At 44.6% G+C, this 27,355-nt stretch overlaps 1 protein-coding gene across 1 annotated transcript in view; it reads right to left on the bottom strand.

Moving 5' to 3' along the window:
* The window catches only part of LOC306918424 (A disintegrin and metalloproteinase with thrombospondin motifs 6), a gene marked incomplete at both ends in the record, with an annotated part of 83,868 nt that extends 58,096 nt beyond the window's left edge, over positions 1-25,772 (bottom strand). The window contains 3 exons of the mRNA XM_079531329.1: positions 10,071-10,212; positions 19,031-19,177; positions 25,667-25,772. Coding sequence (XP_079387455.1) covers positions 10,071-10,212; positions 19,031-19,177; positions 25,667-25,772 — 395 coding nt within the window. The remainder of the gene's footprint in view (positions 1-10,070; positions 10,213-19,030; positions 19,178-25,666) is intronic.
* Positions 25,773-27,355: the final 1,583 nt, after the last annotated feature.

The raw sequence follows: 27,355 nt of genomic DNA, 5'->3' as shown, positions 1-27,355 counted from the left end.
TAAATATGCCACGGACTCCGCCAGACTCCGCAGAGCCTATCCAGATCAAATACAGCAGAACAACCGCCACTCTCCTCTCTCCCCGGCGGCGTTGCCAGGTCGCCAGAGAGAAACAAGCGAGCCAGAGTCTATGAAAAGCGACTAGATAGGTCACTGGTTTCCAAACAGTGGGTCGAGTCCCTTTATTCTTTGTTTCCCACATTATTTATTATTATTTCTTCAAAACATTTTCAATAAACATTCCCAAAAAAAGCAACAACAAATTTACTCATTTTTCCCCCCAGTAATTTCACAAAGATAATAAAAGAAAAATCGACTAAATTTCATTAGAAAACAGTAGTGAAAATAGCCAATTTACAAGCTCACAACGCAGCGCGATGCGACACTTTGTGAGCTTGCTATTTTCACTCGTTTGGGTCCTGGGGAGAGAACCACTCATATAGGCCACACGAGCACATTCTAAACCTATACGCATCGGATATTTGAAAATAGATTTAAAAGCTCATGCAGCATGTTATGAGCTCGTAGATCTGCTATTTTCAAAGAATTCTATAGAAAAAAGGGAAGCATTTTGAATATTCGTCGAAACAAAATATTCAGATGGGCGGGCGTGTCCCTGGCACAAAATATTTTTCAGATGGGGGGGGGGGGGGGGGGGGGGGGCGGGGGGGTCTGTGCGACAAATACATATTCCTTTGGGGGTCCTTCATTTGAGAACCGCTGCATGGTTTGAACCATCATTAGGAAGCAAGCCCAAATACGCAACTGCATTTTAGAAACAAGACCCCAAAAAAACCTGCAACTACCAATAATTTACAAGCGACTTCATAGAAAAAAACAAGCCCAAAGTTGCTTATAGTAAGAGGACATGGCATCCGTGGTCCCCGGCTTGGAAACGGTGCTCCCCTTTCTCCAACACCCAGCTGGTTTCAATAAGCTCTTCCCCCCCCCCCACCCCCCCTCAGAGGTCAGCAGACCCTGGTCCTAAATGAACATACATGTGGACCCTGACACATTTTTACAATAAAGCCAAGTGGTTTCGACCCCCCCCCCCCCCCCCCTATTTTTTTTAAATAAAATAAAATAAAATAAATAATAATAATAATAATAATAATAATAATAATAATAATAATAATAATAATAATAATAATAATAATAATAATACAATAAAATAAAAAGAAGGTTGGGGCTGGACCGGGGAACACCCCGCTGTTTTTGGGCGTTGGTCGCATTTTTATTTATTTAGTTATTTATTTCCATGTTTCCTATATTATTGGTTTTTCTTTTGTAGGTATACTGTAGGCTATTGTATTGTACATTATTGTTTCAAAAGATGAAAAAACTATTACGATTTTCAAAACAATATTCGAAAGTATTACCGGAGAAAAAAAGTTGTCGCTATATATATACAGTATAGCAACATATTAAACTGGGGGAAAGCTTTTCAGAAAACTTGAAAACAATTTAGAAAATCGGTAATTAAGAGACACTGAAAACAGCAGATCTACAAGCTCACAAGTCACAACGCATCACCTGGCGACAAATTGCACGATGTGTAGATCATCTAATTCCACTATGTATGTATACATTCTTATTATTTTTTTTAAATATAGGAAGTATTTAAGTGGTTCATTCATAATGTATTTTTGTACGTTTATGGGACCCCGGGGGAGACAGACACCACATGTATCTTTTGGGGTCTTGATCTGAAAAGGTTTGGGAGTGGGACCCCCGCCTGGCTGCACTGAGGAAAAGAAGCAGCTCTCTCTCTCTCTGAGAGAGAGGGCCTCACTAATATAGCCATCAAAGGCGGTTTGTTTTTCATACCTTCACCTCCCCAATATCTCTGAGATTTGGAAAACAGTCCAAATGGGAGGGTAACTCTTAAGCCTGGTTCTGGTTTGTACACTTCGTCGTTCGGTGGTATAACCCGCGGGGGCCCAAAAATAGCCGATCTACAAGGCGGGGACCTCATATGTCCAAAACTGTTACTTTTCACGATTCAGATTGAAAAATAGCAGCAGATCGACAAGCTCGAATCATCGAATGCTGATGTGCTACTTGTGGTGCTTTTGTGTGACGCTGTAGACTGGTCAAGTAGAGATTGTCGATTTACGAAAAAAAACACACACAAAAATGTTAAATATGGAGGTATCTATCCCGACAGCGACGGATTCCGGTATAGTATGTTGGCGTTGGTGTCACTGAGTTTAAGCAACGGACTGGAAGAAGCAACGATGCTACAGTAAGTTCACATGTTGTTATACATGATTAATTGCACATTAGCCCCACGACTTCTTCCTCTCGGCCTGGGTTCATCCCTGCCGTGACGTAATCCCATGTTGTGTAATGTGATGTCTGGAACGACCCCAACATCACATCCAGGATGTTTGCAAACCTCAGAATAAACTGTGTGTCATCATCGTGGGCCTAATACTAAACCAGAGAGGACGTAGAGTACGCACATCGACAGGTGGCTGCCGGGCTAAAGAGACTTCAGTCCATGGATGGAGCCCACACACACACCATATAAGGTACAAAAAAAGACTTCTTGGTGTATTTGTCAGACAAATAATACAATATAACGTATACAATCTGTATGGTAGAGTATGTTACTACAATATAACTTATACAATCTGTATGGTAGAGTATGTTACTACAATATAACGTATACAATCTGTATGCTAGAGTATGTTACTACAATATAACTTATACAATCTGTATGCTAGAGTATGTTACTACAATATAACTTATACAATCTGTATGCTAGAGTATGTTACTACAATATAATTTATACAATCTGTATGCTAGAGTATGTTACTACAATATAACTTATACAAACTGTATGCTAGAGTATGTTACTACAATATAACTTATACAATCTGTATGGTAGAGTATGTTACTACAATATAATTTATACAATCTGTATGCTAGAGTATGTTACTACAATATAACTTATACAATCTGTATGCTAGAGTATGTTACTACAATATAACTTATACAATCTGTATGCTAGAGTATGTTACTACAATATATCGTATACAATCTGTATGCTAGAGTATGTTACTACAATATAACTTATACAATCTGTATTCTAGAGTATGTTACTACAATATAACTTATACAATCTGTATGCTAGAGTATGTTACTACAATATAACGTATACAATCTGTATGCTAGAGTATGTTACTACAATATAACGTATACAATCTGTATGCTAGAGTATGTTACTACAATATAACTTATACAATCTGTATGGTAGAGTATGTTACTACAATATAACGTATACAATCTGTATGCTAGAGTATGTTATGCATTGACCCCGCCTCCCTCTGGTTCAGATGCGCAACCCCCGTGCCTGCAAAACCAATGGGGCCGCACCATAGAGTATATAAAAGGATAGAGACTGAACTGGCGTGAAGCTCCGCCCCCCCAGCTATTCATGTCAGTGGAAGTTGCTCAGTGGCGTTTTGAAGCACCCGGAAGACTGCCGGAAGTACCGTCTCAGAACGTCTACTTCCGCATTTGACCACCAAATTTTGGTGGTCAAATGCGGAAGTGCAACCGAGCGCTCAATGTTAAAGCCCAGCTGCACGGGGTTTCCCGGTCATGAATCCACGGGTCCGCCTGTAGTCCCTCCTCCTACCACTAGGGCCCAGAGCTTCAACGTTGAATAGCCTCACTGGCCCCTTGGGCCGCACACCCAACTTCTAGACCGCAAATAATCAGTGAATAATCAGTGAATAATCAGTGAATGGGGGTGATAGCCCAGAGTGAAAGGGGAGATGATCAGTGAATAATCAGTGAATGGGGGTGATAGCCCAGAGTGAAAGGGGAGATGTCGGTCAGTAAAAACTGAGAAATGTGTCAGGGTGAGTGGTGAGTTGCTACTCACTGTGGTGAATGAGGTAATGTTGTAGTTTTCTAACTTTAGAAAACTACACCACGGTGAGTTGCTTATCACCTAAAACTGGAGTATGAATGAGCCTTTGCAGGTCTGTAACTCTAGGGGCCCTATTATGCATGTCTTAAGTACCAGGTCTTATTACTTAACTTAAGACCTGGAGGCGTGATCAATGCCATTTGGCTATTCTGAGTGGCCAAAAAGCATTGACCACGCCTCCAGGTCTTAAGTTAAGTCATAAGACCTGGTACTTAAGACACGCATAATAGGGCCCTATGAGTGTACAAATGGAACCAAATGGACCAGGAATGGATCCATTTGTACACTCTCAGGGTGTCCTTGAAAGGTTTTAGGAATAAATCAAAATTCAATTAATACTTAAATAAAGTGCAGCTACAGTCAAACCAGCATTTTAAGCAGTATCCGCAGCTTAAGCGTGTGACATCATCGTACCGAGAAGTTACACGGGAACGCCTACTGAGTGGCGAAAAACACTTTCTGGCCTTAACAGCCCATACATCCAAACAGAAAAGTCCCACCTGATTGAATTAAACAACGTTAAACTCACCAACATTGCAGCTGTACGGAAAGCTTGAAATATCCTTTCTGCAAAGTGTTTGTTTCAAAAAAATCCCGGTGGAAAAGTGATGCATGTGCCAGAGCTATTTAGACAAGAGAGTTGCGTCATCTCTGTTCACTTCATGGGGCCAGTGCAATGGCGGCTCTGGGCGGCTATGGGGAGCCGAATAGTTACAAAGCCCTGGACCGGAAGTTGAAGGAATGCACTGGAATCTATGGGAGCCGAGTAGACAAGGCATGAGCAATGACTGTGACCTTTGTAAAAAAGAATCGATGCAGTCAATTGAAAGAAGACATGACGATATAATGGTATTTCGGATACCTTGTTTTCTGATTTGCAACCGATATAATTATATTGACGTCTCGAAAGACCACAATAAGAGCTTCTGACATGCTGCAGCTGGGTGCGTCTCAGTTTCTGAGCGGGTAGTATCGCGAGAATACTGCCCGCGAGAATACTGCCTTTCAGTTACTCAGTTACTACTATTTTAGTAATGGTATAATGGTAATGGTATAATGGTAATGGTATAAAAAAACATTACAGTCTCTTCTGGGTTCTCCTAGCCACAAAACCATTTCAAGATGGGGTACATGTCCGTCCGTCCACTGCCAAATGCACATCAATTCTGTGCAGTCTTTGACATGAAAAGGTTTGAGAACCCACTGCTTTAGATCAGCTGAGCTTTTGTTCGTTCCTGTTGTCCAAGACCCTCCTCATCTGCTTCCGTGTGTCCTGTTCTAACTATCACCCCCCCCCCCCCTCCATTGCAACCTCTTTGGCCCCATCTATCCTACGTGAGAACCTGTCCACAAAGGGCTCTCCTGGCCCCCCCACACCACCCCCGCCCCTCTCCTGGCCCCCCCCCACACCACCCCCGACCAATCGTCTCTCTGATACCCGACCCCACCTCCCTCCGAATCCCATCGCATCCCTGGGCTGTAAATCTTCAAGCTTCTAGCCCAGGGGTTCTCAACCCGTGGGTCCCCAAATTATTTTCAAAAAAAAAGAAAAAAAAAATATATTTTTTTAAATTTTATTTTCACGATTTTTCAAAAATAGCAGACCTACAAGCTCGTAGCGCGCCACTCGGTGGCGCGCTATGAGCTTGTAGATCTGCTATTTTTAAATAGCTAAATTATAACAATGCTTAAAACACCAAAAGGGGTTCCCGCCCAAAATGGTTTAAGGTTATTGTAGCAGTCAATTTATATTGGGGGTCGGGAGGGGGCGGGGCGGGGGTCCCGAGACATTGCCAAAGCATTTCCGGGGGTCCCCGGCCAAAAACGTTGAGAACCCCTGCTATACACACAGAAATGTTCCCTCAAACATTTTCATGTAAATGTAAATGACCACTAAAATTGACATGCATTTGGGAGCTTTCCGACTGGCGATATCACACAAAAACTGATATGGAGCGTTGCCATTGCATTGCGACGTAGCCTGAACCAATCAAATATAACCAATAAATAGTAGGGTATAGATCTCAACCAATGAAAGTGTTTTGGGGCCGCGAAACCTCGCTCAAATAGAGACTCTGCAAGCGAATATAGGTGGGGTGGACGACCCCACGGTGTGTTGTCGCTCTAGGTATGTCAGAAACTTTGTCACAAGATAAAACAGACACCAAGGAGTTCATTTTTTGTTATAACTAAATTTTCGACCAAAAATGTAGTTACTGCACCCTGGCTTTGTAGGGCAGGGGTTCTCAACGTTTTTGGCCGGGGACCCCCGGAAATGCTTTGGCAATGTCTCGGGACCCCCGCCCCCTCCCGACCCCCAATATAAATTGACTGCTACAATAACCTTAAACCATTTTGGGCGGGAACCCCTTTTGGTGTTTTAAGCATTGTTATAATTTAGCTATTGAAAAATAGCAGATCTACAAGCTCATAGCGCGCCACCGAGTGGCGCGCTACGAGCTTGTAGGTCTGCTATTTTTGAAAAATCGTGAAAATATATATATATATTTTTTGAAAATAATTTGGGGACCCCCTAAAATAATTTGGCGACCCCCCGAGGGGTCGCGACCCACAGGCATGCAGTATGCTCCCTCCCTCCCTCCCTCCCTCAGGGGTGTGACATCCATCTACACAGGGAGCCCTCCGTCCGTTCACATGAAGCACATGAAGGCTTCATTCTTCAATCCTGACACTTCTACAAAGTCTTCCCCACTGATGTTTGTCCTGAAAAACATCATCAGGTCACAGTTCAACGCAGCCTTTATTTTCCTGGAAAGTCACGCATGTTGAAATACAACGGGTTCTCGGCAGGTCAACTCCATGTGGGTCAGTGGGCCAGGTGGTGCACTCGCTGTCAACATCGCTAGGGGGCCAGTGTTGATTTCGTCAACTTAAACTAGGACCACCTTTTTTTCACTGAAGAACACGAAAAAAAAAACGAAATAAAAAGAAATAATATGATGACTGAAACTAAGGCTAAATATATTATATAGATATTAGGGATGTCACGTTCATTTGCTCCCGATATTTTGAGTACCTGTCGATACCAATTTTTCCCGATCCAGATCATTTAATGCCATATCACAATAGTACAAATCACAGACAATATCCAGTCTAATATCATGATATGGATATAATATTGATACTAGGGATGTCCCGATCACGTTTTTTTTCCCCTCGCGATCCGATTCCGATCATTTGAAAATGACGGGATTGGCCCCGATTGAACCGAGGCTGTTCTAACAGATCACACAATGGCCGTGCAATATTACAATCAAATAAATACAACCGTGGAACCGTGAAACACCTGTATAGCCCTATGTGGCCTTAGTGTTGTTGTGGTTTGTGTTTAATCCACTGTCAGTGTTTTATGGTGATTGGAGGGTGGAGTGGAGATTGGAGGAGTGGCTTGGTGTCTGGAGACAACTGGGCCTCATTTTCAATCAGCCAGCCACCAGCCTGGGAGAAGCTCCTCGTCAGTCTCTTGCCATCCGTCACCATGTGCTGCTGAATCCAGTCTGTAGCTAGTGTAGTGTCTGTAGGCTGTGTGCCTTACCTGCTCAGTGCCAAAGGTTTCTTTATTTACTAGGTGTTTAAAGAACAGACCAACCTAGTGATCGTTGTACTCAAACCTATCACAGTATCCCAAACCATTTTCCTGTGTGCATTCTGTCATAGAAGGGAAGCTGTATCTGGTAAGGGTGTGCTGCCATTTTCTTTTGTTGCCCAGTTTTGGCCCATTGTTTCTGTTTAGTCAGGAAGCCTAGATTGTGTTTTTTTTTGTGTAGTTCAGTATTGTTTTTCTTTTTCTAGGTAGGGCTGGGGTTTTGTTTGTTATTTTGGTCTTGGCCACCCTGACGACATAATACACTTGCCCTATCTCCTAGCTACTATGAGCTATTTTTCTCAATAAATGTAACTTTTCTGTTTACCCTGGTTTGTGATCTTTGTGATAGCAACACATATGTTACTCCTTTGGAGCCAGTACCCAACTTAAGGTCATATGGTCGTAATAACACCCCTGGTCTAGGACTCTCCAAACATGTTCACGTTCATTCCTTTTATATTAATGTTACGTTAGTGCTTTGCCAATGGGGACCCACTTGCAATGTCCTCACGGACCATCAGAGGGCCCCGGACCACAGATAAGATAAGGTGTTTATTGTCACTGTGTGGGACATGTAACCACATTTTGTTTAGTGCATCCACTTAAAAAACAAATAGCAGCATCGACAAAGACATGCAGATATAGCAACATTATGCCATAATCTGTAAATCCGTCTGTCGTCAAATAAAACATCCATAATACATACAGTATGGGAGACCACGGGAAGGCATCCGTTCACTACATACTCTGTGTGTGTGTGTGTGCGTGCGTGCGTGCGTGCGAGCGTGCGTGCGTGCGAGCGTGCGTGCGTGCGAGCGTGCGTGCGTGCGTGCGTGCGTGCGTGCGTGCGTGCGTGCGTGCGTGCGTGCGTGCGAGAATGAGAGTCTGTCAATGCTGTCACAGTTCTAGGAAAGAAGCTGTTGTTTTGCAGTCACTTAGTCCTGACGCATATCTGGAGAGAATGGGATTATGAGTGTACATGTGCGTGTGTGTGCGCGTGCGTGCGTGTGTGCGTGTATGCTTCAAACATGTTGGGAACCACTACTGTATGCAGTCATCCATCCATTCCATAGCATCACATGGCTTCATTATTCAAGCCTGACACTTCCTCGAAACTATCAGGTCACACGGGTCACCTCAATGTGGGTCAATGACACAGACTTATCATTCCCAGGTGCTGCAGAATGACATTTCCTAAGCATGTTCTTCTGGGTCAACATGTTGTGCCCAAACGAACAAAACAAACGCACGACAAAGAACAAAGTAGAAACTGTCACGGCAACATTCATATTCGTGCACACGGGGCCGTGTCCACAGAGAATGCCTTTTGACTTTTGAGCTGAGGATCTCTCTGGATATCATGGGGTGCACATCTTTGGTCCGACGTCCCAACAGTCCTACACGCAACAGTCCGACACACTACCCCAAACCCTAACCGCACACGGAAGCCTTAGCCGGCCATATATGTCGGACTATTGGTACGGCGGACTAACGTATGTCCCCCGACATCATGTACATGGCGCTCACACACACAGTGTGGATATCATGTCCATAGTGCACACCACACACACACACACACACACACACACACACACACACACACACAGACACACACACACAGTGTGGATATCATGTCCATAGTGCACACCACACACACACACACACACACACACACACACACACACACACACACACACACACACACACACACACACACACACACACACACACACACACACACACACACACACAGTGTGGATATCATGTCCATAGAGCTGATCCACAGTGTGGATCAGTGTTGAGTCTGTTGACTTCGTAGAAAAATGTTCGTCGACTACCTTTTTTAACTGACGAAAACGTAATAAAAACTAAGCTGCGATGACTAAAACTAAATACTGTTGACAGTTTTGTCAACAAACATGTTACAAAAAGACAAACATGTCAGGGAGGGACTAGTGGAGAAGAGATCCAGTAGAACTAAGACAAGTCATCATGGGTGGGCGTGGGTGTCACAGACCGAATACGACGCACGTGCAGAAGTGTTACGTCACCGACCCTACCCCTGCGTTCTCAACCCAGCTCCGTGGTTTCCCTTTCCGTGATGCGATGGCCCGAGAACATACACGGACAGCGGACACACAACATTCACAGATAGAAAACAACAACAACAACACGAAACAACACAGTCAGTGGCCAGTTGGCCACACATCGCTGTCTGCTCTACTTCACCTCTCTCTCTCTCTCTCTCTCTCTCTCTCTTATTCACGGCAAAAAAACAGAAACATGGAACAACACAGAAACAACATGGTCAGTGTTCAAACATACATCACTGTTTGCCTTCGTTCACAATGTACGGTTTGTCTCACACTCAGACACACGATATTCACGGAGAGACAACACGGACCGCGTGGCATTAGACGCGAATGCGCCGCAGGCGCGCGAAATTCTAGCCATTTACAAATTCAGCATTGTAAGTAAGTAAGTAAGGAAGGAAGAGAGTGGTGGATGCTGGTTTCTTACCCCGTATTTGCACTGGCGGGAGGAGGCTCCGTACTGGAAGCGGCACTGCTCGTCTGCGTCGTACACCTGCCCCGGGGCCACTGTGGGGTACAGGAAGTCTCGTTTCACTGGTTCATTGTCCAGACACGTCCCCCGACCTGAGCTGTCAGAAAAACAAACCTGACACTAGGATTGTTTCTTACACAGAGCAACCCTATACCCTCCTTTCTTACACAGAGCAACCCCATATACCCAACCCTCCCTCCCTTCTTACACAGAGCAACCCTATACCCTCCTTTCTTACACAGAGCAACCCCATATACCCAACCCTCCCTCCCTTCTTACACAGAGCAACCCCATATACCCAACCCTCCCTCCCTTCTTACACAGAACAACCCCATATACCCAACCCTCCCTTCTTACACAGAGCAACCCTCCTTTCTTACACAGAGCAACCCAATATACCCAACCCTCCCTCCCTTCTTACACAGAGCAACCCCATATACCCAACCCTCCCTTCTTACACAGAGCAACCCCATATACCCAACCCTCCCTCCCTTCTTACACAGAGCAACCCCATATACCCAACCCTCCCTCCCTTCTTACACAGAGCAACCCCATATACCCAACCCTCCCTCCCTTCTTACACAGAGCAACCCTATATACCCAACCCTCCCTCCCTTCTTACACAGAGCAACCCCATATACCCAACCCTCCCTTCTTACACAGGGCAACACTATATACCCAACCCTCCCTCCCTTCTTACACAGAGCAACCCTATATATACCCAACCCTCCCTCCCTTCTTACACAGAGCAACCCCATATACCCAACCCTCCCTCCCTTCTTACACAGAGCAACCCCATATACCCAACCCTCCCTTCTTACACAGGGCAACCCCATATACCCAACCCTCCCTCCCTTCTTACAAAGAGCAACCCCATATACCCAACCCTCCCTCCCTTCTTACACAGAGCAACCCAATATACCCAACCCTCCCTCCCTTCTTACACAGAGCAACCCCATATACCCAACCCTCCCTTCTTACACAGGGCAACACTATATACCCAACCCTCCCTCCCTTCTTACAAAGAGCAACCCCATATACCCAACCCTCCCTCCCTTCTTACACAGAGCAACCCAATATACCCAACCCTCCCTCCCTTCTTACACAGGGCAACCCTATATACCCAACCCTCCCTCCCTTCTTACACAGGGCAACCCTATATACCCAACACTCCCTCCCTTCTTACACAGAGCAACCCCATATACCCAACCATCCCTTCTTACACAGGGCAACCCTATATACCCAACCCTCCCTCCCTTCTTACACAGGGCAACCCTATATAACCAACCCTCCCTCCCTTCTTACACAGGGCAACCCTATATACCCAACCCTCCCTCCCTTCTTACATAGAGCAACCCCATATACCCAACCCTCCCTTCTTACACAGGGCAACCCTATATACCCAACCCTCCCTTCTTACACAGGGCAACCCTATATACCCAACCCTCCCTCCCTTCTTACATAGAGCAACCCCATATACCCAACCCTCCCTTCTTACAACAGAGAAACCCTATATACCCAACCCTCCCTCCCTTCTTACACAGGGCAACCCCATATACCCAACCCTCCCTTCTTACAATAGAGAAACCCTATATACCCAACCCTCCCTCCCTTCTTACACAGGGCAACGCTATATACCCAGCCCTGGACACCTCAAGGACACTTCGACACTAACTCTGGGAGCCCAGGATCAAACTGGGAACCTCATGATTCCCATCCGGCCTCTCTACTGGCCACTCTACCCCTGAGACCCCCTGGAACCCCCACCATCCCCAAGGACCCCTGCACCCCACTTTGAGAACCACCAATGTCTACAGCCAGTGCTATTACTTTAAATGTAATAACGTCTATGTTTCTCATGTTTACAGCTCAGATACAGAATCCACGACGGAGCCAATAAAATGAAAAAAGGGCTATTAGGTCATGAGTCCAGCTCCAGGACTTTCTGTTTAGTCTGTTTGTCAGATGCGCTCCACAAAGAACAAAAAAAAAGAAACCAAGAACTAAAAAAACACCGTAATTTTGTTTTCTGGTAAGTTAAACGGCAGCCAAGAAGTGCATGCACACATGCACACGCGATCACGTACACATGCGTGCGCACGCATGCACACACTCAAGCACGCACACACAGAGTGGCTTTTGTTGCGGGGAGTCTTTCTTGTTTACGTTGGGTTCAAAGTGAGCTTACTGGGAGTATCTGTGTTCCCAACGGTGTTGAACCCATCCCATTATTTTTTTCCGCGCCTAATTTCAAACCAAATCAACCCGTTCAGATCCCTAAAACTTAACCCTAAAAATACTTCTTGCCCTGAAGTGGGAACCAAAGTGGGCGTGTCACTATTCAGGATGGAAGATGCAGATTGACTTGAAAAACTGTGATGTAACAATAAAGTTGATTCAGATATGTATAATAAACCATCACAAAAACTAAAGAACAGAACCAGTTCTGGAACCAAAGTTATTTTGGTGAGAAAGGGGCCTGTGTGGATGCTGTACTCTGAGGCCCATTTTCCACCAAAACAACTTTGGTTCTAGAACTGGTTCCATCCTGGAACCTTGGTGCTTTCACGGAACCGGTGGCCATGTTTTGGTTACAGTTCCAAAACAACTTTTAGGGTTCTGCATATTAGATGGGAAAAAAATAACTGAACCTGTTCAACCCCCTGTGGAAAAGGGGCCTGCATGGGTGAAGAAGATGCTGCTATAGCCTCACAGATGACCACGGTTCCCATCCGGCCGCTGTACCGGCATACATCGGCCGGATGGGAACCGCAAGGTTCCTAGTTCGATCGCGGGCTCCCCCACAGTTGTGTCGAAGTGTCCTTGAGCAAGACTCTGAACCCCGAATTGCTCCCGATGAGCAGCTTGGTGGTTGGATCTCCATATTGGTGAAACGTGGGACAAACTCCAATTCGTATCTGTCGGGTGGGAAACCTCATTATGTCCAAAATGGTTACTTTTCAGGATTCATATTCAAAAACAGCAAAAGTAGCATATCTGCAAGCTTGCTAATTTTGCTGTTTTTGTGTGACGCTGTAGCAGTATGATCAAAGGGTTCATTTACGAAGAAAGAAACCCTCAAAAAGTTAGAATATGTAGATAAGAGGTTTCTGTTCTTTTCTCTGGCTATTGGCCACAGCAGTGGATGTTTACAATACTGTCCTAAGCCATAGGAATAACATATTTATATGTTTACAATACTGTCCTAAGCCATAGGAATAACATGTTTACAATACTGTCCTAAGCCATAGGAATAACATGTTTACAATACTGTCCTAAGCCATAGGAATAACATGTTTACAATACTGTCCTAAGCCATAGGAATAACATGTTTACAATACTGTCCTACGCCATAGGAATAACATGTTTACAATACTGTCCTAAGCCATAGGAATAACATATTGATGTTTACAATACTGTCCTAAGCCATAGGAATAACATGTTTACAATACTGTCCTAAGCCATAGGAATAACATGTTTACAATACTGTCCTAAGCCATAGGAATAACATGTTTACAATACTGTCCTAAGCCATAGGAATAACATGTTTACAATACTGTCCTAAGCCATAGGAATAACATGTTTACAATACTGTCCTACGCCATAGGAATAACATGTTTACAATACTGTCCTAAGCCATAGGAATAACATGTTTACAATACTGTCCTAAGCCATAGGAATAACATATTTACAATACTGTCCTACGCCATAGGAATAACATGTTTACAATACTGTCCTAAGCCATAGGAATAACATGTTTACAATACTGTCCTAAGCCATAGGAATAACATATTTACAATACTGTCCTAAGCCATAGGAATAACATATTTACAATACTGTCCTAAGCCATAGGAATAACATGTTTACAATACTGTCCTAAGCCATAGGAATAACATATTTACAATACTGTCCTAAGCCATAGGAATAACATGTTTACAATACTGTCCTAAGCCATAGGAATAACATATTTCAAAGCTCAAATTCAGCGGTATTCTCCTTTGGGTACTACGGACCTAGCTCGACCGAGGCTATAAATCGTCTCGGGGTCTGGTCTATATATAGAACTCAATAATCGAGCGCGAGAGTTAAAAAGAAAAAAAAGAAAAGAAGACATGCGTCTCTCTCTGAAAGCGCTGTGGTTCTCTGTCTCTCTCCATAAGCTTGAGTCAGAGGATTCTTTTTGAGACAAAACATTACTAAAAGTATTTACTATAACACTGTGTTCTTTTCTGTGGCAGCAGCAGCAACGTGCGGTGGAATGAAATGCCTCCGCCAGTCCCTCGAAAGGAAAAATGGGCTCCGTGACAACATAAACTCAGCTAGACTTTGATTGATGATTGACAGACAGACAGACAGACAGACAGACAGACAGACAGACAGACAGACAGACAGACAGACAGACAGACAGACAGACAGACAGACAGACAGACAGACAGACAGACAGACAGACAGACAGACAGACAGACACCTGGTCCCAGAATGGAAGATAGAGAGGAAAGGAGAGGAACTGTGAGAGAGAGACACACACACACACACACACACACACACACACACACACACACACACACACACACACACACACACACACACACACACACACACACACACACACACACACACACACACACACACACACACACACACACACACACACACACACACACACACACAACAAGGTTCTCGTCAGGCACAGTGGTGGAAAGTAACAAAGTACATTTACTCAAATACTGTACTTTGAGTAGTAATATGTACTGTATATACCATGTATGGATATTATGCGTATGCATATTCAGACAAAAACAAGTACTGCAGTGCATTTTATAACGGGTCCATAGAGAGCTCTCTCTCCTCTCCTCAAGACGTTCATTTCACACTCTCAAGAGTTACATTATTGTTAAACATCTGCATTACTTAATTTACATGAAGTCTACACAATTAGAGAATGTAAAATAATCGTTATTTTGTTAACGTTTGCCTGTTATCTCTCCTATGGTACCACATCAATACAGCATGGAATTGTGGACAAATCCTTATCCAACAGTAACACAATATTGAGGCTAAATCTCATCAAATGGTGGTCCATGGCTCAAATACCAAATAAATAATGGGCCTTGATATGAAAAGGGTTGAAAACCACTGCCATGATGCATTGATCCACATGGAAACTCATCAGCGTTTTCTCTAAATACAGCAGACACACTCCATCATGCACGGTCAAATCCTCTGTGTTAATGAATGAGTGCACAAATGTAACCAAATGGCACTTGGATTTCATTGGTACACCGTCAGTGTAACAAGTTTAAAGTTTAAAGGTATATTCAGTGATTTGACTTAATTCAAATATCACTTATTTTTTCTTTTTTTCTGGATAATTCTCCCTACTATAGAGTGTGCTGACCATATAAGGAGTTCCTCCCTGTCCCCAGTGAGCCCCTGAGGTCAAAAAACCCTAGTTTCAGTTTTGGTGGCGGGTGGCAAAGCCTTCATCCAATCAGGATGAGAGGGGCCTTCCTCCAATCATGATCGAGTGGGGGCGGGCCTTGGTGCACATGCTGTTGGCCTGTTGCACTTCCCCCCACTGTAGAGCGTGCATGTGCACATTTTGTTACCGGGGCGGACCGGGTGGTTTTCCAAATCACCCAAATCACTGAATGCTCCTTTAATTATAAAAGCTATTCTTTGGCGCTCGCGAGTCACAACAAAGGCTTCTTGTCCTTAAACGACACATGAACGCCCTGTGATGACAGGGGAACGACAGTGAACTATAAGAAAGATATAATAAAGTAACCAAGTACATTTACTTAAGTACTGTACTTAAGTACAATTTGGAGGTATTTGTACTTTACTTGATTATTTCCAATTTCCAGTACTTTTACTCCACTACATCTCAGAGGCAAACATTGTACTTTTACTCTACTACATTTATTTGAAAACTTTAGTTAATCCATTGAGACCTGGAACGCATCCATGTCACGTTAGCGTTTAACCACATTAACCATTAAATGACAATGTAGTATGCAAAACTTGTACAAATAAACTCCATGCACTGGTGCTAGTATGTGTGTGTATCCATAAACCATTCTTCAAAAAACAACCAAACAAAGCGTCACATATTACACCAGCATGCAAGCCAGGCCAAAGCCACAGCCAAACTTGTTTACTTGCCAGGGGGGGGGATGGGAGATAAAGCCTGTGACATATCCAAGCATCTGAGGGAGGGTGAGAACGCTACAGTAAGTAGAGTTTACAGACAGACACAACTGAATCAACCTCGCTGTAATGAAAAACATAAAAGCAAAAACGCAAGCAGTGACGACGATGCCAAAAAACATAACTCAACAGAAAGACTATAATACGGGGTGGGTTCAACTGTTCTTCAAGAGTAAAATAAGAGGTCTTACAGTATTTGTCTGTCTTTGTATAAGCCTAATTTATATGCTTCAGCGGAGGAGGAAAAATGTGTCATTAGAAAAAATGTCAACCGGCAAATTACCTACATTTCAACTGAAACGTGTTGAGTGTCAACACTTTCTTTCAGTAGAACGTGATGTCATTAAAGGATATATTTCACTTAAAAAAAACTTTTCGTCTACTCAGGCTCATGTGAACACCCCGGGCAGTTTTGATCCAGTGCTCGATTCAGTATTTAGATATTTGATAGTCATTTTAGCTATTTATTTTAAATACTTTTTTTGGAAAAGAATAAGGAGCAGAAGGAGGCACGGAGGACACAAAAACATTATTAACTAGAAAAAGTGCCCTTCCGGGCACATGTCTCCACCAGGAGGATAGGAGTGTGTGTGATGTTTGGCAAAATGTTTAGGAGTGATATATATAAACGTTTTTTGCAACAATTTTCTTCATTTTGTTGAGGAAATGCAGAGCCAGATCACTCATAGCATCTCTGAGGATAGAATTCTGGATGAGCAGGACATGTGCAGCATTTTGTACAAAACGGGCCACTCCTGAAGACTTTGGAAGGCAATCAGTGTAGAATCTGAGAAATCAAACAGACTCGTCTTGATCACATGACTACAGAGATCATGTATACCGATTTGTATGAGATTTGGATGAAATCTGTGCGACTAATATAAACAATGTGTTTTGCAGAAATCGGCCTCATGGTGGCGCTATAACCGGCAGATGTGGAGGGATGCAGGGAAAATGTTTTTCCATGGCCTCTAGGGAGTGCGCATACAAAGTTGTACACAGATCGATGCAGTTATAGGTAAAAACAGGAATTGCCCTGTTATAGCGCCACCATGAGGCTGGTTTGGAAAATAAATTGTGTCATGTCGTCCTCAGCCTAGTGGAAATGTGCGTGTATAATTTCACGGAAATTGCACACTGTGTTTGTGATTTGTGGCATTTTGTTCGAAACGGACCAATCATGTGAGCTTTGGAAGCGAATCTTAGCCAATCAGGAAGGAAGATGGGAAATGGTGCAGATCCGTGTTGATCACATGACTATGGAGATAGTGTATACCGAATTGTGTGATGTATGGATAAAATGTGTACGAGTAATCTACAGAAATGTGTTTTGCCTAAATCGGCCTCATGGTGGCGCTATAACAGGCCGTTGAGGAATATTTGGGGCAGAGGTTGGTCGTTGGCATCCAGAGAGTGTGTGTGCAAAGTTTGGCATGGATCGGGCCAACGGTGCCGGAGATTAGCTGGTAACAGACGGACGGAAGGAAGGACGGAAGGAAGGACGGACGCACACACGCACACACACACACACGGACGGAGTGCAAAACATACTCTCTCCCCATGCCTTCGGCCTGGTGGAGACAAAAATAAATGAAAACAGTAAATGAATAAACACGGTCCCCTCACACATTAGGAGGGCAGTATCAGTCACCATAAAAAGGATGGGTGTTTTCGATGAATCTATCATGGTTAAAATGGAGTTTGAACCTACAATGGGTTTGTATAGGAAGGGGGCAAAAATGAATATCAAATATCTAAATACTGAATCAATCAACTATCTGTGGTGTTCACATAAGCCTGAGTAGACGATAAAATAACCAACAGGTTTTTTGAAAGTGAAATATCCCTTTAAGTGTAATTTTTTTCAGAGCGCTGCCTAATGTAATGTTAGGAGTGTGTAGCCTAATAAGTGAAGGGTTTGGGAACCCTTTAATCCAAACTGTGAATCAGGCAGTATAATTGGCTGTGTACAGCCTTTCCAACAGGGCAGACACATTCACCTACTATACCGCTACTAGTAGACACATTCCCCAAGTCTCCATATACTGGTACTAATACTGAACTAATGGAGACTTGTTTTAATGCCAAAACACCGTCCCCCTGTTTCTGAATAGTTCTCCAGGGGACGCTGTCGGCTAGCGCCCCGCGGGGAGGACTTGATCCTCTCCAGGGATGCGGAACGTTGAGTGCTGACAGATTTCCCGTGAATTGTTTATGGAATTCCCACTTGAGGCGAGTGGCGGTCGAGGAGAGCTTCAAAGTTCTCTCGGGGCACCGTTGTCAACAACAACCCCCGTGTCCTTTTCAGAAGTGTGAATGTCGGAACCGTTTTTTTTGAAGAGGACAGTTCATCCTGGAACCTTTGGGCACGTTCCACCACGTTTTCCACAGAGCCTGCATTGTTCTTTTGAGAGACTCATCGTTCCTGGGAAAGTGGCAGAGAGCCTGAACGCTTCTCCTTTTGTGGGGGGAGGGGGGGGCTGGGGGGGTGAATCCTCTGATGTAAATATTAATGCCACAACACTGAGAAACCTTTTCTCCTGTCTGTCTATGTATCTCACCAGTGGGTTCTTCCCCTCAATCCCCCCCCCCCCCCCCCCCCCCTGACTACTGCTGCCTGCTCCGCGCGCACACGCACACCCACACCCACACCCACACGCACACGCACACACACACACACACACACCATGAACTCTTGTACTTACTCCAGGAAGCTGGTGATGTAGTCTTTGCTGCAGGCGGACCAGGAGAAGGGGTTGGTGTTGGCCGTAATGTGAGCCGCCATCAGCTTGGCCGTCTCGTGGCCTTTGGTGCCGCAGGAGTTCCCGATGCCGTCGTGGTTCATCCCGAAGCTGAGAGGAAACGAAACGGTAGGAAATAAATGCTGATTCAGTAAGCAAGTAAGTACAGTACATTTTAGTTATACTGCATACGTTGGTTAGAGCAGGGGTTCTCAACGTTTTTGGCCGGAGACCCCCGGAAATGCTTTGGCAATGTCTCGGGACCCCCGCCCCGCCCCCCAATATAAATTGACTGCTACAATAACCTTAAACCATTTTGGGCGGGAACCCCTTTTGGTGTTTTAAGCATTGTTATAATTTAGCTATTCAAAAATAGCAGATCTACAAGCTCATAGCGCGCCACCGAGTGGCGCGCTACGAGCTTGTAGGTCTGCTATTTTTGAAAATTCGTGAAAATAAAATGTAAAAATAAAACTTTTTTTTCTTTTTTAATAATTTGGGGACCCCCTAAAATAATTTGGCGACCCCCCGAGGGGTCGCGACCCACGGGTTGAGAACCCCTGGGTTAGAGATACTAACAGTCCCACAACAACACTGTTGCTCCCGACATGCGTGGCCGGTTACAACTAACCAGTGGGCGGTTAAAACTCACCCGTGGCTCCCGACATGAGTGGCAGGTTAAAACTCACCCGTGGCTCCCGACATGAGTGGCAGGTTAAAACTCACCCGTGGCTCCCGACATGAGTGGCAGGTTAAAACTCACCCGTGGCTCCCGACATGAGTGGCAGGTTAAAACTCACCCGTGGCCAGGGTAAAACTAACCCGTGGCTCCCGACATGAGTGGCAGGTTAAAACTCACCCGTGGCTCCCGACATGAGTGGCAGGTTAAAACTCACCCGTGGCTCCCGACATGAGTGGCAGGTTAAAACTCACCCGTGGCCAGGGTAAAACTAACCCGTGGCTCCCGACATGAGTGGCAGGTTAAAACTCACCCGTGGCTCCCGACATGAGTGGCAGGTTAAAACTCACCCGTGGCTCCCGACATGAGTGGCAGGTTAAAACTCACCCGTGGCAGGTTAAAACTAACCCGTGGCTCCCGACATGAGTGGCAGGTTAAAACTAACCTGTCGCAGGTTAAAACTAACCTGTGGCTTCCTGTGAGGTTAGGTTTAGGGTTTGGGTTTTGGGTAGGGTGTCTGACTAATGCCTGTCGGACTGTTAGTACTGTATGTCGGACGAAACACATGCAATGAACCACAACACAAACAGTCAAGTTAAAACAAGGCATATAAGAGCAATAACGCATGAAGAAATAAGTGTGTGTGAGGTAAAAACTTCATGAGACAGAATGCTTACGAAACAAATAGCTCTTAAAACCATCAACTGAATCAGCATTCTTTACAGCCCAAAGGCGGAGCGTTCCATAGTGTAGGAGAGACCACTGCAAAGGCCCGGAAGGTCACGCTGAGTTTGAGTCTGGTGGCGGGTATATGATCAGAAGGCCTTTGTCAGAGGACCTGAGAGATCTCACATTGGTCTATTTACAACTTAGCCAATTTATCAGACGCTCTTCTTAACCCAGAGAGACTTACAGAAAGGCTACGGAAAAGTTTGAGAAGCTCTGTTGTAAGTGTTCCAGAGTGCGAGGATGTGTCCCCTCGCCGTGTGTCGCGGCCAGTCAGTCTGCGTGAAACAGCTGTGTGAGAGGCAGCCAGGGTCAGAGGGCAAAGCTCTTGTCTGGAGCTCAACAGGAACGACAAAGTTCTAATCAGCACTCTGGAAGACCCATCCCCCCCCCCCCCCCAACACCCCCATCCCCCCGCCTGTCAATCAATAAACCTGCAGGTTGGAACAGGCTCTGGGGGGAGGAGAGAGAAGAGGGTTCTACGTCTTATTGTTGGACAAATCATCACACTTATATAGACATTGGTTCGCAACCATCATTTTGTTGAATAAAACTATGACGATTCTTTTTTTTTTACGATAAGTAAAACGCAGCATGAGTCAACATGGACGAGTTGCTCGGGCTACGTGATGCGTAAATGACATGGGTAAAGTTAAACAACACACAGAAATACTTAAAGGATGACTTCACTTCACCCATTTTCATCTTCATATTGGCTCTATGCACACAGAATATTAACTCTTCCTACTTCTGGACCCCTTCCCTACCTCCTTCACAGGTGTTACCGATGATACTAATGAAGGCTCTGTTCCATTCTGGTCAAACAGAGTCAGGATGCTGCTATTGAGCATGTTGGCTCACTGGAAACACTCGCTACACCAGTGGGTCTCAAAGTGTCCTTGAGTGGGTTCCAAATGGCCCTGTACGGGTGTGCAAATACAACCTTACGGGTTCATTTGGTTCTATTTGTACACTCTCAGAGTTACGGCGGTCCTTGAAATGATTAAAATGGTATCTTTGGAAAACTAAGAAAAGGATCCGCACACTGTCGCAAACAAAAATGTTGCTCTTTATTAAATCGACGTTTGTGTAATCAGGCCTTCGTCCGGACGGGCAATACAGGGCCCAATAACCATCAAACATCATTGTGCCCTGTAACACCGTCCTAAAGGTCTAACGACCGATCATTTATTAACGCAAGAACAATAGTCAAACAATAGACAAAAAATAATTTCATAATGAGAGTTGTACAGTTGGAGGCCATCGATATTGTCCTTTTCTTTTTGCTGAGGTTTGCGTGATCTGCGCAAAAGGACAGTTAACCCATTTTGGGCGGGAACCCCTTTTGGTGTTTTAAACATTGTTATAATTTAGCTATTGAAAAATAGCAGATCTACAAGCTCATAGCGCGCCACCGAGTGGCGCGATACGAGCTTGTAGGTCTGCTATTTTTGAAAAATCGTGAAAATATTTATTTCAGAAAACTGATTTAGAAGGATTTTTTAAAGTTTTGAGGTCAGGTCTAAATGGGTCAAATGATAAGGGACAATATCGGTGGCACCCAACTGTAGTTAGGACCGGAGAGTGATGACCAATTATATATGAAGGTAGGTTGAAAATGGGTGACGTCGTCCTTTAACACGTCGGATCCGTATGACAGTATAACTGTCCTATAAATGGATGACGCTGGGTACAGATGACGAGCAGGCTCTTCTTAAAGGCGTTTGATATCACTATAACATTGCCTCGCTGTGTTTCATTTTTGAGTGGTGCAACCACTCCTATAGACAGCTATATGTGTGTGGCTGTGTCCCTGGACCCTGGGTCCCTGGGTCTGTCCCTGAATGTGTGCGTGCACGAAAATAGCGTTATAGCGTTTGTTCACCACCAACTGTCAATGTTGCACAGCCTAACACACAGACACACACAGGCCAGGGAGGAGGGCCTGTACAGTACAGTACAGTACAGTACAGTACAGTACAGTACAGTACAGTACAGTACAGTACAGTACAGTACAGTACAGTACAGTACCACTCACTTCAGATGGGTCTGATTTTTGAAACCGCTCCGGTTGCTATGCACGGTTGCCAGGGCCCCGCCTGAATTGCTTTTGTTTCTCAATAGCCGTTAGCTTCTGTTTTAGGCAGCACCTTTGCAAGCTTTTTTCTCGGAAACGAATGCGCTGTCCGTGGTGTTGAACAGATCTGCGATGTTCGGAGGTCATTTCTGATTATCTGGTGAGCTCGATGGGAACATTGGCATTTTATTGAGCAGCGGTCCCCAAACCTTTTTGGCCGTGCACCCCTGTTACCTCCTGACCTAGCTGACGCACCCCCCCAACGCTCAGTCTCGCTGTATTTGGCCGAAAATGATAACATTTTTAATATGATTATGGCAAATAATCACAGAATGTCACTGCATGCAGCTGCTGTATACTCCCACAGCTGCTCTATACATCTCCTTAATTACAACAGTGGTTTACCGGATTTTGCCGTTTGTGTTAAATAACACCATAAGACTGCCATTACCCTTTTCATGTTACGCACCCCCTAGAGGGCGGTCGCGCACCACAAAGGGGTGCACACCACAGTTTGGGAACCCTTGTTCTAGAGCAAGGATATTGGCCTTATGTTATCTCTGTAGCATTAACACTAATACCTTAGCATTCAAGATGGAAGCCAAAACCAGACGCGAGTCATAGTGGAATAGCCTGAAGGCACCTAATCACCACCACTTTTGTCCACCAGATGGCACTCAATGTGTTAACACCTTGCTTGCCCGGACCTATTTAATCCATTAATAAAATGTGCCCATCATTTATAGTGCCCGGACCACTTTTACCGGCGGCACCGGAAGTTGTTGTGAATGTCTGTGTAGCAGCTAACAATAGCCACACCACTCTAGAGTCGATCGACAACAACGGGAGGTAAGAATAAATCTATCGCGACTAGCGACTGGACCGCGACTAGCGACTGGACACGGGATGATTTAGATCGCGAGTTATGAACGTTTTAAGATTTTCGTTTTCGTCCGCTAAACAGGCAGGGAACATTTTCGATGACGTGTCACTGTTGTGCAACACCGAGGATTGGGCAACAAGCGCTCCTAGGCTGTGGAGCGATGCGATCGGTTTTGATATCATTAATCTCTGTCCTATTTATCAATCTCCGCCTTGGGCACTTGACCATGAACTTGAACTTGACGATGATCTCCATCCTTGGGCCTCCATGATGTTAACAGCCAGAATGAGTTTACTGTACATTTCTCTCTACTTGACAGTAAAGTAGGCAGGAATCGTTGGGAGAGAGAGAGAGAGAGAGAGAGAGAGAGAGAGAGAGAGAGAGAGAGAGGGAGAGAGAGAGAGAGAGAGAGAGAGAGACAGAGAGAGAGAGAGAGACAGAGAGAGAGAGAGAGAGAGAGAGAGAGGGGGAGAGAGGGAGAGAGAGAGAGAGACAGAGAGAGAGAGAGAGAGAGAGAGGGGGGGGGGGGGGAGAGAGGGAGATGGGGAAGTGGAAAAATGCTGAAACAAAAACATTATGATTGTCTGCGTCATCGAGAGACGGTGAAAGACTTTGAGGATGGCTCAAATGTTTTTGTAACGCGTCACCGCTCGTCACACTGCTGTGTCGGACAGTGACATTCAGAAGGTCACCGACAACGCGTTGTGAGCTTGTAGATCAGCTATTTTTGGCTACGAAATTTGGTGTAGACCAAAAAGTCCAAGTCCAAGGTTCAGTTTACTAAGCCTAGAAGGTTTTCACCAAGTGTTCACCAAAGCCCAATAATTAATCAGTGTAACAATTCATTTTCTTTCTTTCTTTTCTGAGTCTGAGTATAATATTAAAAGTTAAAAGCTCACATTACAGCAAAGGAAGTCCAAGTTTTTCCCCTTTTCCTATATGCTGTCCGCGAAAGCACAAATCAGATATAATGTATATAACAAACGCGGAGCCGGGCCACATCGCGCATGCCTCCGAACCTGTTTTTCTAAGTCCCGGCGTTTATGACATTTTAGCCTACTCTGGAAATAAATCAGGCAACCGGTTGAAACCCCCGCTGCAGAAGCAGCGAGTATTTTTTTTTATATAACGTCCTCTCTCTCTCTCTCTCCAAGCAGAGACTATTTTTACAACAGGGCCCGTAACAGAAGCAGACATAAGACATAATAAAGGAAATGGCCATCTCGCTGAACCCCACCAGAGGGGGATACGTAGACTAATACATCATCATTATTTTTGCTTTATATTCAGGACGAGAGAGCCAGAGGTATGTGTGTGTATGTGTGTGTGTGTGTGTGGACACACATAGAAACCTTGTATGCAAAAAAAAGAAAGAAAGAAAGAAAGAAAGAAAGAAAGAAAGAAAGAAAGAAAGAAAGAAAGAAAGACAAGTTTCTTTTTGAGCAGTGCTTAACCGCTCCAATGACTGGTCGCGTGTGTATGTCTGTATGTATGCCTATCTGTCGGTCTGTTTGGGGTACGAACAACAATACCGCTGGGTGACCTAAAGTGGCACTGTTGAGCAGGGCCATTCACACCGAGCACTATAACTAGAAATGCACTCCGTCGAGGTGCCAACTTGCGCCTTGAGCGCGCAAGTACTGCTACGAACTAATGTCTATTACAACTGCTGTTCTAAATCCTTTAGACCCGTTATTGACCTACCTTGAAACGCACCTTAGTTACATCACCATCAACAGCCAATAAGGGACCACCATTCTTACCCCGACATACATACATACCCAGCCAATCACCAAACGTACCTTAATTACGTCATCAGGAATAGTGGTCACCTATTGGCCTTTGGACACCGACATACTGTACCCAGCCGATTACAGTACCTGCACGCTCTGCTTGTGTAAGTAGTAACTGCAGCCAGTCGGCAGTGTTGTTGAGCAGCCGGCACCGTTCAGATCACACAGGTGTGATTTTTATATTCTTAATCAACCGTGACCAATTCTACAAAATGTCTTCGAAATCTTAAAGGTTTTCTGTTGCTATATCAGTGGTGCTCAAACGTTTTCATGTCAAGGTAAATTAGGTCCCTCACTACTTCGGAGGGAGTGAAATCCAATTACAACTGAGCAGTGCCAGACCAAATCTACCACAGGCTATTTGTTTTTATTTTTTTTGGGCAATGGCAAATACTTTTTGGGAACCATTGGTGTCAGAAGATGTTGGAGCAACAACACTCACTTGTGGCCGATCTCGTGTGCGATGGTGAAAGCAGAACCGAGGCCGATGTCTTCATTGATGCTGCAACTTCTCTCCGGCTCACACATTCCAGCAACGGAGGCCAAGCCTACGCACACACACAAGCACACACACGCACACGCACACGCACAGTCATTGGTCCGACAAATGATAACCCACCTCATCTCCTAACCTAACCATAACCGCAAGCACGGGAGCAGACGCTAGTCCGACATGCGGATGCATGTCGGACTAATGCCCTGTCTGAATTACATGCGGTCCCCGTTTTCTCCTCAGCGCTATGTCCCTGTCAATATATATTTTTAAGGCACCCGTGGTCTGTGGTTGAGATTAATGGACAACATCAATTGAAACGTTGCTGCACATACCGGAATTACCAGTGGTTTGATATCGAGGTTGATATGAATCGCACACAGCTTGAACTGCAGCAGAAGCTGATGCTTTTGATGGGGAGGGGGGAGAGAGAGAGAGAGAGAGAGAGAGAGAGAGAGAGAGAGAGAGAGAGAGAGAGAGAGAGAGAGAGAGAGAGAGAAAGAGAAATCTGCTGTTTGTTTAACGTTACCAGCTTATTAAAGTGAAACAATTGTTAACAGGAATTTTGACTGTAGGCAATGGTGTATGTATATATGTGGGTGTCATGAGTCCGCAAGGGTGACATTTTTCAAGCTGGAGCAACCTACGCACGTAAGATGTCTGTCCAATAGCTCGGCTTCGCCAAATTATTGTGTGATTTGTATCCACCAAAAACGGCTGTCTAACAGAGTGGTTTTCAACCCTTTTCATAATTATGAAGGCCCATTATTTATTCTGCATTTGAGCCACGGACCACCATTTGATGAGATTTAGCTTCTCGGACCCAAAATATTTTGTTGTCGTTGGATAAGAATGTGTCCAGAATTCAATGTTTAACAATAATTGAACTCTTGAGAGTGTAAAATGAAACCAAATTGACCTGTACGGGTACATTTGGTTTAATTTTACACTCTCAAGAGATAAAGATCTATAAGGGTCCATTTGGTTACCAACCCTGGTTGAAGACCACTGGTCTAACATGCCGAACAAAACGGTGCAGTGGGGTTCCAACACTTCCAACGTCTTTGCAGTAATAATAATGGGGGATATCTGGGGGTCCCTGCTGGCACAGAGATAATAATCATGGTGGATATCTGGGGGTCCCTGCTGGCACAGAGATAATAATCATGGGGGATATCTGGGGGTCCCTGCTGGCACAGAGATAATAATCATGGGGGTTATCTGGGGGTCCCTGCTGGCACAGAGGTAATAATCATGGGGGTTATCTGGGGGGTCCCTGCTGGCACAAGACGTTTTCAAATCCGCGGCCAAATAATTATCTTTTTGGGGGTCCTTGGCACAAAAAAGTTTGAGAACTTATGCCAGGTAATTGTCGACATGGCATCCTATAGTGTGTATAGTTTCAATGTACAGATGGGGGGGGTTCTACTGTTACACTGGTGATAGGTATTTGGTTTACCAATGATCCCAGATGACTATTTCTATGCATTTGATGTATTACCTTGTGTTGTCCTGTAAATCGCTCTGGATTAAGAGCGTCTGCTAAATACCTATAGAACTACTGATTTAGAAGGCATTTGTAGAATGGGCCTGAGGTCCGAATGGGTGGGAGTGGCGGTAGGTTTCCCAGTCACTGCA

Source organism: Electrona antarctica, assembly GCF_951216825.1.
Source record: "Electrona antarctica genome assembly, contig: scaffold_506, whole genome shotgun sequence".
Classification (NCBI taxonomy): domain Eukaryota; kingdom Metazoa; phylum Chordata; class Actinopteri; order Myctophiformes; family Myctophidae; genus Electrona; species Electrona antarctica.
Note: the sequence above shows the minus strand (reverse complement) of the source record. Positions and strands in the feature narration are given on the sequence as shown.